The sequence below is a fragment of the Neoarius graeffei genome, chromosome 12, assembly GCF_027579695.1.
Source record: "Neoarius graeffei isolate fNeoGra1 chromosome 12, fNeoGra1.pri, whole genome shotgun sequence".
In the NCBI taxonomy this organism is placed as follows: domain Eukaryota; kingdom Metazoa; phylum Chordata; class Actinopteri; order Siluriformes; family Ariidae; genus Neoarius; species Neoarius graeffei.
In genome coordinates this window covers 49,861,548-49,882,411 of record NC_083580.1, presented here as the reverse complement: position 1 = coordinate 49,882,411, position 20,864 = coordinate 49,861,548, and the positions used below count along the sequence as shown (strand labels likewise).

At 40.3% G+C, this 20,864-nt stretch overlaps 1 protein-coding gene across 4 annotated transcripts in view; it reads right to left on the bottom strand.

Annotated features, from left to right (window-relative positions):
* Positions 1 to 19,181: 19,181 nt before the first annotated feature.
* gpat3 (glycerol-3-phosphate acyltransferase 3) overlaps positions 19,182 to 20,864 on the bottom strand; it is a 68,503-nt gene continuing 66,820 nt past the window's right edge. For 2 of the 4 annotated variants that reach the window (XM_060935971.1, XM_060935973.1), the window contains exon 14: positions 19,182 to 20,322. In XM_060935971.1, the coding sequence (XP_060791954.1) occupies positions 20,232 to 20,322 (91 nt within the window). In that variant the 3' untranslated portion in view covers positions 19,182 to 20,231. The remainder of the gene's footprint in view (positions 20,323 to 20,864) is intronic. The other 2 variants (XM_060935970.1, XM_060935972.1) reach the window with 1 other exon arrangement.

Here is a 20,864-nt window from a genome sequence, read left to right as displayed (position 1 = left end):
TGTTTGCTCATTGCCTCAGAAGGCTAATGGATGATTAGAAAACCCTTGTACAATCATGTTAGCACAGCTGAAAACAATTGAGCTCTTTAGAGAAGCTATAAAACTGACCTTCCTTTGAGCAGATTGAGTTTCTGGAGCATCACATTTGTGGGGTCAATTAAATGCTCAAAATGGCCAGAAAAATGTCTTGACTATATTTTCTATTCATTTTACAACTTATGGTGGTAAATAAAAGTGTGACTTTTCATGGAAAACACAAAATTGTCTGGGTGACCCCAAACTTTTGAATGGTAGTGTATGTCCCCTTGGCTCTGCCCCCAAACATGTGATGCAGGACTTGCAGCAGAAAGCTGCATGTGATGTGAATGATAATAATAAAGTTGTACTTTGAGCTGATGTTTAATGACATTCTGGAGCTTAACTTAATATTGTTTGAAGCAACTATGAAGATTTAGATATGCATTACTGCATGTGTGGTTAAGGGGACATTGTGTCCATAGTGTAAATCTAGTAATTATTATCTAAAATCCTAAGGCGAATGACATAAGTGCTGTTCATCCCTAGCATTTTCTGGTCTCGATCCTCCAGCTCTCGCTAAGTCTTTAATTAAAGTGGTGTCCTCAGAGCACTTGATAACACTGTGGCTTTTGTGGCTCATTTTATCGACAAGTGCAAGGGTGACTTTAAAAAATGGCCTATATCCCATTGTTGTAAAATGTCTTCACACTAAAATCACAGTGTTTGGTTGGGAGATGCTATTCTAATTCTACAATGTTATATTCTGGATTTACAATTCTGTCTATCTATGTAACAATCTGAGCCTGGTGTAGGGCTCTACCCAGAACATTTAAGGGTTCTCATAGAAAACTTGAGAATATCCAGAAAACCTTTAAGGGTACTAGATATGACATTATTTTCTATACTGTAGAAGGTAACACCACTACTTTCTTAAATAACATTAGTATACTTTACTTATCTCATGTTGACCTTGTGTTTTAACTCATGTCATTTTAGCAATGTACTCGTTTTACATTAAAGAGATCCAACACTTAACACACCTGAGTAAACCACACAATTTAGACCCAAGTAAACTGACAGACCTCTGCACTGCACATGTGCACAGGAGCAATGCGTGGTAATTTGGTTTGCATTTAAAAAAAAAAAAAAAAAAGGTAGGGCTTATTTGACCCCAAAAGCTCTAACGACTTGGACACATAATCAATTTAGCTTTTCATGATAATCATTCTTAATGCGTGTGTGTGTGTGTGTGTGTGGGCGCACACATGTGAATACATGTGAATTTTACATGTGAAAATAGAGGCCAGGATGGATTACTTTGGAACCCACGCTCAAGCTGTTTGCCTGACTTTTGGACTAATTTATTACCTTCATTTGGACTATCCCCCCAAAAAATGAAGAACACCTTCGACTTCATTCAAAGGGTCATGTTGAACTTGGGAGTAGGTGACTAGAAACCAAAACTCCATCCATCCTTCCATCCACATCTGTAGTCACTTATCCTGTACAGGGTCGCAGGCAAGCTGGAGCCTATCCCAGCTGACTATGGGTGATAGGCAGGGTACACCCTGGACAAGTTGCCAGGTCATCACATAGGCTGACACATACAGTAGACACAAACAACCATTCACACCTACAGTCAATTCAGAGCCACCAATTAACCTAACCTGCATGTCTTTGGACTGTGGGGAAAACCAGAGCACCTGAAGGAAACCCACACAGACACGGGGAGAACATGCAAACTCCACACAGAAAGGCCCTTGTCAGCTGCTGGGCTTGAACCTAGAACCTTCTTGCTGTGAGGTGACAGTGCTAACTACTACACCACCATGCCGCCCTACCAAAACTCCAGAATTTGAAAATTGCACTTTCGCAGTAGATGTGTCTCATCTCATTATCTCTAGCCGCTTTATCCTGTTCTACAGGGTCGCAGGCAAGCTGGAGTCTATCCCAGCTGACTACGGGCGAAAGGTGGGGTACACCCTGGACAAGTCACCAGGTCATCACAGGGCTGACACATAGACACAGACAACCATTCACACCTACAGTCAATTTAGAGTCACCAGTTAACCTAACCTGCATGTCTTTGGACTGTGGGGGAAACCGGAGCACCCGGAGGAAACCCATGCAGACACGGGGAGAACGTGCAAACTCCGCACAGAAAGGCCCTCGCCGGCCACGGGGCTCGAACCCGGACCTTCTTGTTGTGAGGTGACAGCGCTAACCACTACGCCACCGTGCCACCCGCAGTAGATGTGTGCTGCTTCTAAAACACTAAAAACTCTTCAGGTAGACTGAAATTTGTTTTTGTTCAAATAAAAAAGTACTTCTGACTAAGAATTCTTTGTTGTGCTTCCTTTATTTTTCTAAGGCAGCCACTTTCCTGAGTTCTATTAGGTAAGCAGGACTCTCTTGTTAAGTCACATTAACTTGGGTTATACAAATTGGTAACACTTAGAAAAGACCATTTATGTGTGCATGCTATTTAAAGTAAACTTAAATAAAAAGCATGAAGTAAATTTAACTTGAAACTAAGTTATATTAACTTAACTTAAAGTAGGAACAACTCAACTCAATTGAGTGAACACAACTATGCTTTAAGTCAACTTAAACAGTAGTCATTAAGTAAACATAACTAGAAGGTAATGATTGCATTTACTTAACTATTTCAAGGCAACCGGTTTCTTGAATTTCTTTAAGTAAGATGAACTTGTCAAATTTTACAGTGTAAGAGTGCAGCTTCCAAATGGAGTTCTACCTGGAACCGTTTCTGACCAGCCAAAAAGTGGCACAGTGCAGGAAAGAGTTAAATATTTACAGTCCCACATTATCATATACTTTTTCATCTTAAAGCATATTTACCAACTACTATGCATTATTCAGTGACTACACTCTTCACTGAATCCTTGAATCATTCAAGGGTTCTTTGCATAATTCGTAAAGGGTTTCTATTCAGAATTGTTTCTGATAGGGAAACACTTCTAAGGTTTTACATACGGTAGAACCTTTGATGGTTCCTCCAGAGGGTTTAAATTTTCTCAGCGTGTGTAGTGAAACTAAGAAGAAAGTGGTTTATTGACAAGAATGAGAACTAAGTCTGATGATATCTGGGTGTTTAAATCTTGTGGGCATTGCCTGTTTCTGATGAGAAATTATTGTAGATATATATAGCTTCTAAAGCTAACTATCCATCCTTTCTGTATACCACTTATCTGTCAAGGTCATGGGTGAGCTGAAACCATTCCAAGATGACTTTGGGTGACAGGTGGGGTACACTGTGGGCAGGTTGCCAATCTATCACAGAGACAAACAACTGTTCACACTCACATTCACACTTACTGTATATTCACACTGTGCAATTTAGAGTAGTCAGTTGACCGAATCTGCAGACACCTCTGAAAGCTAACCAATTAAACACAAATTAAATGATGAGTGTGAACAGTTGTCGTTTGATTTACACTCACTGGCCAATTTATTAGAACACCCATACACCTGTGCTGTTTTATTTATTTATTTTATTTGATAGGGACAGTGCACATTCATTAACAATAGTATAAAATCCATCCATTTTGGCATATCGCTACAGTGGTGTGGCCACTCTGATGGCTTCAGCCATCAAAGTGTCTAGGGAACATTACAGTAGTGGTTTCCCGTTGCCTTCTACTAGATTATTATAGAGGTTTTCTCCTCTCAACCATTCACACTCACAGTAAATTTAGAGTCACCAATTAGCCTAGCCTGCATGTCTTTGGGGGAAACCAGAGCACACCCACACAGGGAGAACATGCAAACTCCACACAGAAAGGCCCCCATCAGCCACTGGACTCAAACCCAGAACCTTCTTGCTGTGAGGCAACAGTGCTAACCACTTACACCACCGTGCCACAGGTAGTATAAAATACATAATGTAAATATGCCAGAGTTAGCATAATTGCTAATTTTCATCCGTAGTCTCTAGGCAGGTGACATGAAACAGAATGGGATACAATACACATACAACACTACACTAATTAGGGACAAATACAGCATCACTATTCACTGTTCACAAGTCCAGGACAGTGACAGAACCAACAAAAACAAACACCACAATACACAATTACACAATACACAATATACAACAACAACATGGATAGAGACAAGGACAACAGCAAAGTACACTCTGCATAAATCCGGTCTCAGACAGAACAGACTTTAAAAAAATAATAATAAAAATATATAACACAGAAGTGGTTGCAGTTCTGATTTTCCATGAGCCATAGTTTAAGATGAGTCTTGAATTGGTGATATGTAGGGTACACCCTTATTGTAAGTGATAGACAGTTCCAAATTTGTTACCCTTTACTGACAGTACAGTTTGTCCAAATGTGGTATGCCTAAATGGTACTATACAGTCCCCTTTAGTAGAGACCCTTGTGCTAAGGCCACTATCAACTCTTTTTTAAAAAAATCATTTCATGGAGGTGGGGCAAGCCCATGTAAAGCCTTATATATAAAGCATACATACTTAACAAGTTTAAAATTCTGAAAGCTCAAAAGATTGTATCTTTCCAAGATGTTACAGTGATGAAATGACAGTGCCTTTTTATCAAAGATTTTTATGGCTTTTTAAAAAAGTAATTCTATTAAAGTGTTGTTGTACCAGTTAGTGACCAATCTGTGAAAGAGTACTCAATACATGGGTGGCATGGTGGTGTAGTGGTTAGCACTACACAGGCTGATGGGGGCCTTTCTGTGTGGAGCTTGCAGGAACTCTCTGTGTCTGCATGGATTTCCTCCAGGTGCTCCGATTCCCACACACACAGTCTAAAGGCATGCAGGCTAGGCTAACTGGTGACTCTAAATTTACTGTGAGTGTGAATTGTTGTTTGTCTCTATGTGTCAGCCCTGCAATGATTTGGTGACTTGTCCAGGGTGTACCCCACCTCTTGCTCATAGTCAGTTGGGATAGGCTCCAGCTTACCTGCGACCCTGTACAGGATAAGTGGTGACAAATAATGGATGGATACTCAATATGTGAAAGGACCACTGAGTGTAAGAGCATCCTCACTGCTTTCATGTTGAGAAATGGCCTGATTTGCCTGAAATTCTGTAGGTTAAATTTTACTTTATTTGACACCCTTTTCACATGACTTAAAAGTTAGTGTGGAGTCCAGTGTCACTCCAATATACTTGAACTCATTCACAACATTTCTCCTCTAAGCAGGGCTTTGAACCAGAATTTTTTTCCTATTGGTTCGTTCCGAACAAAAACGTAATTTTAACGTTTCCGGTTTTGGGTTCCACCATTAAATAGACGTTCCCGAACCGGTTAGAACAAAAAAAATTAGTTCCCGGAACAGTTAATTACGTTCCCTGTCAGCTGTTTAACAAATGGCTATAAAATTATGTCTCATCCAGCTTAAGCCAAATGTAGGCTAATTCTATTACAACCTTCATTAAATAAGACAAGAAATAATTCAAAACAATTATTTCAAATGTTGGCGATTTGGATTCTCAGTATGTCTTCCCATCTACACAAACAGAAAAAGTGCCAAAAATGAAAGATAATTCGTTTAGTGTGTTACCAAAGGCTAGTCAGGCCCTATGCATTGATAAGCTAACAGAGGTTAACGTCATTTAATGTTCGCGAGCCTCTCATTAACGTGGACAAATATATTGATATCGCGTTTGAAATTGACGTTTTTGAATAACGATAGACTGCAATATTTACCTCTTATTTAAGATGTGGAGACGTGATAGTAGTCCACCCTCCTGCTCTCTCCATTCAGTCAGCGAACGTCACACAGGAAGTGAACCCCAGCGGGTCATAGACAGTGTTACCAGATACTGCTGACGTTTTCCAGCCCAAAACATGTTCAAATCAGCCAAAAGGCACTTAAAACCGCCCAATCTGGCAACACTGGTCATAGAAACTTGCGCAGGAGGAGAATGACTTTTTTTATTTGTAGGCTACGGAAACTTTGAGGAACAAAATAAAAACCGGTATTAACCGGTTACCATTATTTTTAATAAGCGTTTCTGTTCCGGAACATAAAAAATAATAAAGTTTCTGGTTTCGTTTCTGTTCCATGTGAAATAGAAAAAGTTCCCGGTTTTCGTTTTCGTTCCTTGAACCGGTTCAAAGCCCTGCCTCTGGAACACATTAGAATGTGTCACCTTTGCAGGTTGTTTTGTGAACATCATGCAAACTGTTTTTTTTTTTTTTTGTGTGTGTGTGTGTGTGTGTGTGTGTGTTAAATGGAGACATGATTTAGTAAGCTAGTCATGAATATGAGTCATTGTGGATGTGAGAGTCGATGAGGCCTCTTGGATGTTTTTTGCATGGGTATAAATTACTACACCATCCGCGTACATCTGGATGTTGACATTTTGGCAAACGTCAGGTAGGTCATTAATGTATAGTGTGAATACATTTTATCTGATAGTTATCTAATCAACCAATCCCTTGACAGCAGCACAATGCATAAAATTATGCAGATACAAATCAAGAGCTTCAGTTAATGTTCACTTCAAATATCAGAATGGGAAAAATTGTGATCTCTGTGACTTTCACTGTGACGTGTGTGTTGGTGCCAGATGGGCTGGTTTGAGTATTTCAGAAGCTGCTGATCTCCTGGGTTTTCACACAAAACAGTCTCCAGCCATTACAGAGAATGGTGTGAAAAACAAAAAACACTGAGCAAGCAAGAGTTCTGTGGGTGGAAACGTCTTGTTGATAAGAGAGGTCAGAGGAAAATGGCCAGATTGGTTCGAGCCGCCAGGAAGGATATAGGACCACACTGAGCAACTCTTTACAACTGTAATGAGCAGAAAAGAATCTCAGCATGCAACAGCAAAAGACCACATTGGGTTCCGCTCCTGCCAGCCAAGAAGTGGCCAGTGAGTGTACATGTTACATGCTCAACTTAAGGCAGCACAGTGATGCACTGTCATCTCACAGCAAGAAGGTTCTGGGTTTAAACACTGTGACCTCCAGGTGCTCTGGTCTACTCCCACAGACATGTGGATTATGCCAACTGTGGTATGAATGGTTGTTTGTCTCTATGTTAACCCTGAGAAAGATAGGCAACCACCCTAGGGTGACTCTGATGGATAAGTGGTATCAACGGATCAATGGATGCTCAATTTTAGTTTCATTGGCAGATTAGCAAAGCAAACTGACTGTATTAGCTACACTCTTCAGAGGCAGGAACAATCTCTGCTATTTCCAGCCAAGCGTTTTTTCTTTAAAGTGCTAGTCTTATGAAAATGGCATCACCCCTGGAAATTATGCCTTATAAAACTATCCATCCATCATCTGTAGCCACTTATCCTGTACAGGGTCACAGGCAAGCTGGAGCCTATCCCAGCTGGCTATGGGCGGGAGGTGGAGTACACCCCGGACAAGTCGCCAGGTTAACAGATAGAGACACACAACCATTCACACCTACGGTCAATTTAGAGCCACCAATTAACCTAACCTGCATGTCTTTGGACTGTGGGGGAAACCGGAACATCTGGGGGGAAACCCACTCAGACACGGGGAGAACATGCAAACTCCACACACTCCCTCGCCAGCCACTGGACTCGAACCCAGGACCTTCTTACTGTGAGGCGACAGTGCTAACCACTACACCACTGTGCCACCCCCTCATAAAACTAGACATGTTAAATAGTTTACTGTCTAAATTGTATTTTAATACGAGACTGGGAACATGTACTATTTAGTTGGTAAAGTTTGGCTCTTTGAGTCCGTCTTTACACAAATGCGTTCCTGGTAAATTACTTCAAAGGAAGTGACATCATATGTGCAACACTTGAAAGTTGGCGACATTTCTGGCTTTATCCGCTTTGCAAAGTGTAGCACGTTTTAAGCTTTTTTTTTCTTTTTTTTTTTTACTCCACAACAAAACTACAACCAAAGCATGTCTCCTAAGAGGCATGTCGATCAAGGCTGTTTAAGTGTAGCCAATAAAAAAAAGCAGAATTTCAATCCATTATAGCCCAAAGTCAGCAGGACACTTACGGAATGAATAGGTTCGATTTGTACAGACAAAGAGAGGTAACTTCTAGCTGATAGAACGATTTGGTGTCTGCTCCATACATTTTGAAAAAGATAAATTTGTGAAGCAAACTCACATAGCAGGATTTGAGCGATGTCTGGTACGTGGAGCAGTTCCTACGATCTGGAAACAAAGTCAGAAGCACCATCCCAAAGAGCTCACAGCACACTAGGTGTCAAGCTTGTGTTTAGCCTGTTGCTTGAACTTATTAGTTGTTCTTATTCTTTTATCCTTTTAACTGATAGCAGTTCTGAAGTTTTATACAAGTCTAAATAATGGCAGTAATTAGGCAATTTCACTTTCAGTGCTGGAGCTGGCAGGAGTGAGTGGCGCGTTGTGCCATATGCATTGTGTGCAGTGAGCATGCAGCAACCAGGAATTTGTTTCACCTCCACAACTAAGTTGCTAATGAAACTACAACCTTTTCTGGTTCTAACAGTACCAGTTAGGACCATGTAGACCCTTTCTGTTTTGTGCTACAACATTAGAGTTGTGTGCGTGTGTGTGTGTGGGGGGGGGGGGGTCAGCACGCCATGACCGTAAATTTTTTTTTTTACTAAAATCACAGTATCTCTGCAACCATAAAATAGTTTTTAAAAAATTCCAAAACCTACTGTATGATCTTCTTATAATGTCCCTTTACAGAGAGCTGATTTTAAGGTGAACTGAATCTGTTTGAAATTTTTTGGTAAAGTCCCTACAATAATATAGTTAGTTTTTTTTTTTTTCTTTTTTATCAGACATCTAATTTTTGGGTTTGTTTACCTGACATGTTTCGACGTACAACTTCCGTCTTCCTCAGAGTGTCACCGGATGTTAATTGGTGACGCATCTTTTATCAGCTGCTGTTTCTGAAGGCGTGGCCTTCCTGTCTGGTTTGACAGGTCGGTCACGCCTTATACTGTCTGTTCGTCCCCTGCAAGATGTCACTCCAGGTATGGGAGAGCATGTATGCTCCCTCATCCCGGTTGATGGTCCTCGGGCTTCGCTTACGGATCTCTATGGCCTCCCTGATCCAGCGCTGATGTTTGTTATCTTCTGTGCGGATGACTCTGGCATTCCCCCAGTCCATAATGTGATTTTCCCTTTTACAGTGATCTGTTATAGCTGACTTATAATTTTCCTGTTGTGCCTTTTCTTTTATTGTTCGGGTTTGTCTTGTAGCTGTCTCCTTTTCGCACTCTTTCTTATGTTCATGTTTTCTTGTGTTGAAACTCCTTCCTGTCTCCCCAATATAAGTTTTATTGCATAATTTACATGGAATCTCATATATGGTGTTGCATCTGTTGTCCGGATATATTCTGTCTTTGGGATGAACCAGGATCTGACAGAGTGTTGTGTGTGGTTTGACAGGTGTGTTAACATTGTGTTTCCTCATTACTCTTTGAATGCGTTCAGTTATTCCCCTGATGTATGGTAATGTAACTACTCCCCTGTGTTCTTGTTTGTTTGTTTTTTCTCTTTCTTCTGTGTTTTGTTGTTTTTAACCTGTTCCACCCCTTTGGATATTGCCCATTGTGGATATTGACATGCCTTCAGTGCGTGTTGTATATGTTGTTCCTCCTGTTCTTTGTCCTGTGGATCTGTAATTATTGCTGTGCGTTCATGTAATGTTCTAACTACGGATATTTTGTGCATTATGGGGTGTTCGGAAGTCCCAAAACCCAAAAATTAGATGTCTGATAAAAAAGAAAAAAAAAAACTAACTATATTTAATATAAGACATAATGAACGTAATCGAAAGGTCCCTACAATAATCATGGAATTAGCGCGAAGGAAAAGGCCATTGCAAGATTCATTTATAATCACTCTGTGATAAACTTCCCTGTGTATTTCTGAATCTTCTTGCCTTTTTGTCCACTGAAACACTTGCAATGTTATATTGTACCTAAAAACAGGATTTCAATCTCAAATGAATGGACATGCCATCCTGTTATCTCTCTCAACTAACTCGTCATTTTTTTCTGTATTTATAGGCTCTGAAAGAGATTCTCTCACAACATGAGCAAAATGCATGCTGTTCAATTTATACTGTATCTTCAGGTACTATTAACACATCATATCCATCCTCCGTCAAATACTGCCTGTAAACAAAATAAACTGTCTAAACAACCACTCTCTTCTCCTTCTGGTATTTCATCTGAGTGTGCTATAGCTAAAACAGTCGAAGCATCTGTGTCTACTGTTGTACAAATAGCAGCTCCTCCTTCTTCAAATACTGCATCATTGGCACAAACAGAAACAGCCTTTCCATCCTCTCCTTCCACTACAGTATCTGAAACAGCCTCTCCCTCAATTGATACAGTGATTTGAGTTTTAAAAAATAATAATAATAATAACGGTAATTGCACGCTGAATCCCCCCCAATACACGCACACACCTCTACTTAATGTTGTAGCACAAAATAAAAAGGGTCTGCATGGTCCTAATTGGTACTGTTAGAACCAGAAAAGGTTGTAGTTTTATGAACAACTTAGTTTTGGAGGTGAACCCTAACAATTTCCTGGCTGCTGTGTGTTTGCTGTGCATAATGCATATGGCACAACACGCCACCCGCTCCTGCTGGCTCCAGCACTGAAAGTCTCATCTCATCTCATTATCTGTAGCCGCTTTATCCTGTTCTACAGGGTCGTAGGCAAGCTGGAGCCTATCCCAGCTGACTATGGGCGAAAGGCGGGGTACACCCTGGACAAGTCGCCAGGTCATCACAGGGCTGACACATAGACACAGACAACCATTCACACTCACACCTACGGTCAATTTAGAGTCACCAGTTAACCTAACCTGCATGTCTTTGGGGGAAACCGGAGCACCCGGAGGAAACCCACGCAGACACGGGGAGAACATGCAAACTCCACACAGAAAGGCCCTCGCCGGCCACGGGGCTCGAACCTGGACCTTCTTGCTGTGAGACGACAGCACTAACCACTACACTACCATGCTGCCCTGAACACCAAATCTCATCTCATTCTCATCTAATTATCTCTAGCTGCTTTATCCTGTTCTACAGGGTCGCAGGCAAGCTGGAGCCTATCCCAGCTGACTACGGGCGAAAGGCGGGGTACACCCTGGACAAGTCGCCAGGTCATCACAGGGCCGACAGACACAGACAACCATTCACACTCACACCTACGGTCAATTTAGAGTCACCAGTTAACCTAACCTGCATGTCTTTGGACTGTGGGGGAAACCGGAGCACCCGGAGGAAACCCACGCAGACACGGGGAGAACATGCAAACTCCGCACAGAAAGGCCCTCGCCAGCCACGGGGCTCGAACCCGGACCTTCTTGCTGTGAGACGACAGCACTAACCACTACACTACCATGCTGCCCTGAACACCAAATCAGTAAAAAAAATAATTTTCTTTTTTAAAACGAATAAGCAAACTATGATTTAACTTCCTGAGTTCCAGAATACCATTCCTAGTGATTTGGCCTGTGTATTTGTCTGCCTTTTTCTCCGTGGCTATAGGTTCTAAATCATGCTCAGACAACCAACCAAAGATTGAAGACGAATTTGAAGAGCTTTCATCATCTTTTTCAAAAGAATTAGTATCAAGAATACACCCCGTTGCAGAGAATAGTATAGAGTCAGTGTGGACACAAAAGAAGGCAGTGGCACATATGACGTCACACATGCAGCACCGCTGACCTGTAAATCGCTGCCATCTAATAATGGCGGACAAGCTTTTAGTGATTTTTGGAACAGAATTCAGATGCAAAAAAAATTTATTTTTCGAACCAATGTTTTATTTATCAGTGAATTTTACAACCTATCTGAGCATATCACACACAGAAAACCCGGGATTTTATGATGTAATTTTCATGAGACTAGCACTTTAAACACATTTAAAAGATTGTATATGATGGGATAATAGGAAACAATGACTATGAGTTGTTTTTTAATTATTATTTTGCACGTCAAACAATAAATTGGAACTCAGTGCTTGTCAGAACTAAATTTGCGAGTGAGGAACTGAAGAAACATCATACTACATACACCACAGGATTGTGCCAATGAATCGATTGAACCAAATGTTTGGATTTGTTGCTTTTCCATGTAGCACCAAATTTGCATAGAATCTAGAAAATCTTAATTTAAATGCCACTTTGTCATGCTGTCACTTTTGGTTCATATGAACCGAGTGTAAAATGATTAGTTAAGGTTGAAAACACAAGGCCTCATGCATAGTATTAGCGTAACCAGAACTACATTAAGAAACTAACCATAGCAGCAGGTGATGTGGAACCATAACAATTTCCACTTTAACATGTCGATGATTCATTGTGAAAAGATTCTTTTCTGAAATTAAGCCATACGTCAGTGATATCATTTGGTGAACACTTGAGCATGTACAACTTCCCTCTAGGTGATGAATTTAATGGGGTAGTGTTAGTGCATGATCAAATATTAAGACCCATCAAGGAATGTGTGTGCGCGCGTGTGTGCATGCTGAGATTTCACTCCATATTGATTTGTCCCTGAAAGACACTGTCTCTCGTTCCTTCACCATGTCCTGCATTAAGTGCAGCATGTCCACGTGGCTCACAGAAAGGATCGTAGAAGAATGTATTTAAAAAGCATTTCCCTCTAACTAATAGCGGCTGTAGGGCAGAGCCAGGGTCATTTAGCCTCCCGATTAGGTAAAGCACTCAGTCTTGGGCTTAAAATGATGTTCGGCTTGAACTCCATTCTCCGGGAAAATGATCTAATTCAGCGGTTTATTCATATTTACTGAGTGTACCGGCATTACATTTGTATAGATCAAACAGATGCAGAGAAAATCTAATCAAAATCTCCCAGACATGATGGCCAATCATATAGATTATAGAGTCTCTCGTGCATGGAGCAGAACCTTCAGGGGTCACACACATGCTTCTTTTTTTATGATGTCTTTCTAAAAAATCTATCCGAATCACATTAAATTGGATATAAAGATGTGCAGACACATACATCACAGTAAATGGTGTGGCGGAGCATCGAGGTGCACGATCCCACCTCAACAATCAGGTTATAAAACCAGCTTCAGGAGCCGATTAATAATTCACAATCCTGTTAGCAGAGAACAAACATTTCTGCTCAAACAATTTAAGGGTGCAGGATTGTTATTAAAGCCCATGGATGGAGGGAGGATAGAGAAACCAGAATGTGAGCCACTGAGGAAGAAGAGAGAGAGGGAAATTGGTGAAATCTAAGCTCTGTGATAAAGAAGAACTCGCTGCTATTTCACACTCACTGCTTTCTTTATTAAAGTGCCGTCACAGTAAACACGCTGCATTCATCCCTCAACCTCCTTTACCTCCGTGTGTGTGTGTGTGTGTGTGTGTGTGTGTGTTGTGATGGGGATTAAATGTTCCCACAAGGATAGGAATATCTGACAGTTCTGACCTTGTGGGGACTGGTTCCCACAAGGAAACCTGCTTGGGGGAAAAAAAAAAACACGAACATGCTTAGATGTATATTTAGATTAGACTTATGGTTAAATTTAGGTGCAGCATAGCATTAATTAGCTGCATTAATAATTATGTCAATGGAAGGTTCTCATAGCAGGACAAATGTGTGTGTGTGTGTGCGTGAGGGTTCTCTCTCAGGGCCCGAAAACATTCAGAGTTATTTTGGCCAAAGGCTGCTCTAAATCATTAGTCTCTAATGAGTTTATAATGGCAGGTGTCGAAATTGAGCTGTGTGTTGAACGAGTCACTAATATTGCAATCAGTAAGTCAATGATGCTCTTATCATCATTAGTGCTGAATGACACCAGACGTCTTCAAAAAAAAGTGTCAGCTAAATCTTTCAAGTCAGCTGTAAGCCTGCATTCACACTGGAACCAATGTGATTTGACAAAGCAGTTGGAATTCATTCGTTTTCAGTGAGAGCTGGTGATTTCCAGTGACCAGTGTTGGCAGCTCTTTTCAGGTGAAAGTAGTAATTGTGTGCTTAAAAAGTCACTAGAATGCACAATATGACTTCATAGACTAATTTGCTTATTTCTTGAACTGATATGATCAAAGAATATTTTCTGAAAACAACAAAAGAGAATAGAGGGAGCTCCCCCCCTCTTCAGTTTGGTCATCTGACAACTACTTACCGTGGAAGGTAAATTGAAAGAAAGGGCTATCCACCCTCGTCTACATATGAGTTCACAGATGCCCACAATTGACTCGTATTGCTTTGATTGCAGGGCGGCACGGTGGCGTAGTGGTTAGCACTGTTGCCTAACAGCAAGAAGGTTCTGGGTTTGAGCCCAGTGGCCTTTCTGCGTGGAGTTTGCATGTTCTCCCCATGTCTGCATGGGTTTCCTCTGGGTGCTCTGTTTTCCTCCGCAGTCCAAAGACATGCAGGTTAGGTTAATTGGTGGCTCTAAATTGACCGTAGATATGAACATGAATTGTTGTTTGTCTCTATGCGTCAGCCCTGCAATGATTTGGCAACTTGTCCAGCGTGTACCCTGCCTCTTGCCCACAGTCAGCTGGGATAGGCTCCAGCTTGCCCATGACCCTACACAGGATAAGTGGTTATGGATGCTTTGATTGACAGCAAAGAGAGAGTGAGTATGTCATCTTTCTCATCAAGAGAACATGGCTAAATTTGATCCCTTAGCTCCCAGCCACAGATGGCTGTAGCATCATTGGGCTTTGAACTCACAATCTCCTGACTACAGGGTGACTGCTTTTCTGTTGTGCCACTTAGGGGCCAGAAAGGAAAATAGTTTTATTAGAATAGAATAGAATATTACATTTCTTATAGAAAGTAGTCACCTTTGGCCACGATACCACAAACTAACTATTCACATGCTTACAACATTCTAGAGTTTCTATCAAGGACACAGACAAAATGTTGCAGTGGTAGTGAGCAGCTGGGAAATCAACACAAATGAAACCGTTGTAGAATGACTCGTATTCATTACTATAAATATCACCAAGAAGAGAGTCTAAAACAAAGGACAAAGAAGTGCGCAGGTCGATCAACAATGGTGATCACTGATTGGTTGTTGGGAACATTGGTTTTACACATTAAGCAAACCTGCTCTCTTAACTCATAACAGCAGCTGGGATGTGAGCTGGAGTGCATATTGAGTGCAGGACAATCACTAAAAATGGTCACTAGTTTCGTTGCTAGACTCCAAAATAAAGTCACTAGAAGAGTCTCAAACATTATCCTTTTTTGTTTGTTTGTTTCCATATAACCATTCCTACTCACCCTCCTGATCAGGTCAATGAGACTTGCTGTGCTGCTATTAAATTTATTTGGTCATTTACCCCAAATAAAACAGAGCCAATATTTTTGCTGCTCAGTTTTGGTACATCAGACACTGAAGCCTGTCAAAACTACTGACTTGTGTGCACAGAGGTCATCTGTAATTTAGTGCCAAAAGAATTCAGAGTTCAGTGCTGGTATTGCAAATGATAGTGACTGTACGCTGAACAGTGTTTAAGATCTCATCTCATTATCTGTAGCCGCTTTATCCTGTTCTACAGGGTCGCAGGCAAGCTGGAGCCTATCCCAGCTGACTACAGGCGAAAGGCGGGGTACACCCTGGACAAGTCGCCAGGTCATCACAGGGCTGACACATAGACACAGACAACCATTCACACCTACGGTCAATGTAGAGTCACCAGTTAACCTAACCTGCATGTCTTTGGACTGTGGGGGAAACCGGAGCACCCGGAGGAAACCCACGCGGACACGGGGAGAACATGCAAACTCCACACAGAAAGGCCCTCGCCGGCCACGGGGCTCGAACCCGGACCTTCTTGCTGTGAGGCGACAGCGCTAACCACTACACCACCGTGCCGCCCAGTGTTTAAGATGTTTAATAAAAAAATATATATATATATGACTAGTTTCTCAGATTAGGAGAAAAAGTTTTTTTTAACAAATTTGAAGCGTGCTGCTTCAGATTCAGACTTTTTGCTGGATGAATTATCATACTTGGCAAATACTCCATTTGCATAGTTTGCCTGCATCATTCCTCATTTAAAATGTTAAATTATATGCCATTCTTCTTTCCCCCATTTCACCACAGAGCCTGTTACAAATGACCCGGGTTCAGGGGTAAATTTTTAACAATTCTCTCATTGTGTTAGAAATAATTTTAGAACTAATTGGACAACTGGAAAGGGACATAAATTGCATCAGTTTGTAAAAGATTTGCTAAATGTAGGATTTGCTAAAATCTTGGGTGGTTAAGGAAAAATCATTAGAAAAATTTTTTTTTTTTTAATTGTTACAGTCATCCCTGGTCTCCTCTACTCCAATATGTAGTCAGTCAGCCAAGATTATATTTAGTTTTAGGCCCTAATTTCACATGATTTACACTGCATGTCTGAATAGATTTGACTCATAGAACACATGGTCATCTATAAACATGGACAAAATGACATCACCTTGATAGAACTGGCTCCATCTTTAATCACTTTCTTCCACAACATTAGTCTCAGGTATGGGGCGTGGCTTAAAAGTTTTGAAGGCAGGGCTGTACGTTCAAGCAAACATCAGTGCCAGACATTATAAGGGAAGGAGTTAGTTGGCAAAATCGCAAGTCAGCATTTTCCATTGTGCAGTTAATATCAGACTGTAATAAAATATTTTCTTGCTTATAATAGAGATATTTTGTTTATTCATCTTTGGCCAAATTTAGTTCTTGTTATTTGTATTGTGTTGAGCAAGTGGCCACAAAAATCTTTTTGGTTCACAAAAGTGTTTTTTTTTTGTTTGTTTTTTAAATTATCTCATCTCACTATTAGATTTGGGGGCAGTGGTGGATCAGCGGTTAAGGCACTGGGTTACTGATTGGAAGGACAAGTGTTCGAGCTCTGGCATTGCCAAGGCTGCCACTATTGGGCCCTTAACCCTACTTACTCAACCCCATCCACATTGACCCCACATATAGGTGGGGGGAAAGACACAGATAAGTGATTACAACATTGTAGATTTAGTTTATTTAGATAAAATTTGTCTTTCCAGTCAATAAACCTCTTACAAAAGCAAAGCCAATACAATAAACTATAACTTCTCCTAAACCTGTTCCTGTTTGTACCAATTATTTGAATCTGAACTGACTAAAACTGGGCGTTATGAAAAAGTGGACATTTTTCTTTCTTGGTTTAGAGCGACCTCTAGTGGTCTCGTAAAGAAAAAAGCTAAACAGAGTTGGAAATAAAGCTGTTCATGAATTCATGAAAACAAAAGTGATTTATCTCATAGCAACTTGAAATCCATAAGTTGTGATCACAGACCAGACATAATTATTACATAATCATTGTAAAATATTCTGGGAAAAATACAACTAAAAATACCACAATATGATTAAAAGAACCTGTGCTATTTAAACAGATCACAAAGGCAAAGTCTAACAGCAATGATGAATTCATATGAATATCAGGGAGCAGCATTTCAGACAGGATGCACTGAATTTAAAATAAAAAAGAAAATGCTGTGAGGGTTTTAAAGAACCAAAATAATAATAATAATAATAATAATAATAATAATAATAAAAAATCCAGAATTAAAACAAAAATAGTTTTCCCACACAACTACAGTGGTGCTTGAAAGTTTGTGAACCCTTTAGAATTTTCTATATTTCTGCATAAATGACCTAAAACATCAGATTTTCACACAAGTCCTAAAAGTAGATAAAGAGAACCCAGTTAAACAAACGAGACAAAAATATTATACTTGGTCATTTATTTATTGAGGAAAATGGTCCAATATTACACATCTGTGAGTGGCAAAAGTATGTGAACCTTTGCTTTCAGTATCTGGTGTAACCCCCTTGTACAGCAATAACTGCAAGTAAACATTTCCAGTAACTGTTGATCAGTCCTGCACACCGGCTTGGAGGAATTTTAGCCCATTCCTCTGTACAGAACAGCTTCAACTCTGGGATGTTGGTGGGTTTCCTCACGTGAACGGCTCGCTTCAGGTCCTTCCACAACATTTCAATTGGATTAAGGTCAGGACTTTGACTTGGCCATTCCAAAACATTAACTTTATTCTTCTTTAACCATTCTTTGGTAGAACGACTTGTGTGCTTAGGGTCGTTGTTTTGCTGCATGACCCACCTTCTCTTGAGATTCAGTTCATGGGCAGATGTCCTGACATTTTCCTTTAGAATTCGCTGGTATAATTCAGAATTCATTGTTCCATCAATGATGGCAAGCCGTCCTGGCCCAGATGCAGCAAAACAGGCCCAAACCATGATACTGCCACCACCATGTTTCACAGTTGAGATGAGGTTCTTATGCTGGAATGCAGTCTTTTCCTTCTCCAAACATAACGCTTCTCATTTAAACCAAAAAGTTCTATTTTGGTCTCATCCGTCCACAAAACATTCTTCCAATAGCCTTCTGGCTTGTCCTCGTGATCTTTAGCAAACTGCAGATGAGCAGCAGTGTTCGTTTTGGAGAGCAGTGGCTTTCTCCTTGCAACCCTGCCATGCACACCATTGTTGTTCAGTGTTCTCCTGATGGTAGACTCATGAACATTAGCCAATGTGAGAGAGGCCTTCAGTTGCTTAGAAGCTACTCTGGGGTCCTTAGTGACCTTGCCGACTATTACACGCCTTGCTCTTGGAGTGATCTTTGTTGGTCGACCACTCCTGGGGAGGGTAACAATGGTGTTGAATTTCCTCCATTTGTACACAATCTGTCTGACTGTGGATTGGTGGAGTCCAAACTCTTTAGAGGTGGTTCTGTAACCTTTTCCAGCCTGATGAGCAACAGCAATGCCTTTTCTGAGGTCCTCAGAAACTTCCTTTGTTCGTGCCATGATACACTTCCACAAACGTGTTGTGAAGATCAGACTTTGTTAGATCCCTGTTCTTTAAATAAAACAGGGTGCCCACTCACACCTGATTGTCATCCCATTGATTGAAAACACCTGACTCTAATTTCACCTTCAAATTAACTGCTCATCCTAGAGGTTCACATACTTTTGCCACTCACAGATATGTAATATTGGATCATTTTCCTCAATAAATAAATGACCAAGTATAATATTTTTGTCTCCTTTGTTTAACTGGGTTCTCTTTATCTACTTTTAGGACTTGTGTGAAAATCTGATGATGTTTTAGGTCATATTCATGCAGAAATATAGAAAATTCTAAAGGGTTCACAAACTTTCAAGCACCACTGTATAAATGGATAAAAAGTATGAGACATTTAAAAAATAAAAAAAAAACCTGTAACATTTGACAAACTGCTGTCATGTAACAAGAATTAAACATGTGGAGATATACTGTTATAAAAAAAATAATCAACTTTGGGTTGGTAACAGTAGTTCCAAATCAAGTTGATCAGACCCCCCCCCCCAAAAAAAAAATATATATATTATAACCAATAGCTATGAAAATCTGTCTCACCCAAATTCTCTGTGCTCTTTCACAGCCTCGCATCCAGTTTTGCAGTGATGGGATGCAGATTTGCTGATGTGGTTTAGACTTGGTTCCAGTCTCAAACGACTCGTCATTTATTTTAAAACCAGAAAATGTTTGTGATATTTTTAATCAGTGCTTGTTTTTGTGCCAAACTATGGCTGAAATTGTTTAATAATTAGAAGATAGAGCACAGCTTTAACAGAACATTATTTTGCATTGAATTTTATAAAATCTATTAAAAACATTGTTTAATCAATAAGGCACTCAAATGTCCATTGGAAAATACAAGCCTCTGTGAATCCATGTTTCCACTGAGGTATTTTGATTAAATTAGGACGATACAGCCTACAACTTGCCTACAAAAAAGGGGGAAACAACAGCTTGGAAGTCAGTTGTTACAATTTACTGGAAAGAACTGACTCAACTTAAGAAGCCAACTCAATTACACACTAAACATTCTGATGATCATGAAGTTCAAGTGTGTAAATTTCTGCTAATTTAAAGCAACTGTATGAAAATCTGTGTGTATTATATAAATGATTTCAGGTGAGATTTATGTTCATTTAAAAAGAGGAAAAGTGCATACATGTAATTTTTGAAGTGATTCTTTTAAAAACTTTACAGATACAGAGAATTGACCTGATATGTTCATATCTGATGCGTAAATAATTCCAGTCTTTGGGTTTTCTGAGGCTATAAACGGGCTGTTGATAGCGATCCCATGTAACTCAGTTCTAGGTTTACTCTGAGTCCAGAGAACGAATGACATGAAGAAAACATGGATGTGTCTCTTTCAGTCCTGTCCCACAATCATAGTGCTGTACATCTTCTGTTGCTCCTCTTTATACGACTGCTTCACCTTCTGTCGCTTCAAGCCTCCATCCCTGCAACACAGCCCAAAAACATTTAAAGCAAGACTTCAGAAAAACACAGAGGATTAAAATATATCCTCCTTGTTCATCAATTATAAGATTTCTAATCAGGAATAATTTAGCATTAAAAAGAAGTCTGCGCCTAAACTTCTTTCGGCTGCTCCTGTTTGGGGTCGCCACAGCGGATTTGTTCTGCATATGCGATTTGACATAGGTTTTACACTGGATGCCCTCCCTGACACAACACTACCCAGTCTAGCCAGGCTTGGAACCAGCATCAAGTATGCACTGGCTTGTGCAACTTCAGTGGCTGGGTATTTTCCCTAATCTGCATGCCTTTGAACTGTGGGGGAAACCGGAGCACCCGGAGAAAACCCATGCAGACACGGGGAGAACATGCAAACTTCAAATCTGCTCCTAATATCACCAGTTAAATGGTCTGGTTGGTTGATTAAAAATTACACCCCTCCCCCCCCAAAAAAAAAAATAATAAATAAATAAATAAATAGTTAAGCCCATATGGCTAATTAGCATTGCTGTGGAGTCAAATGGGT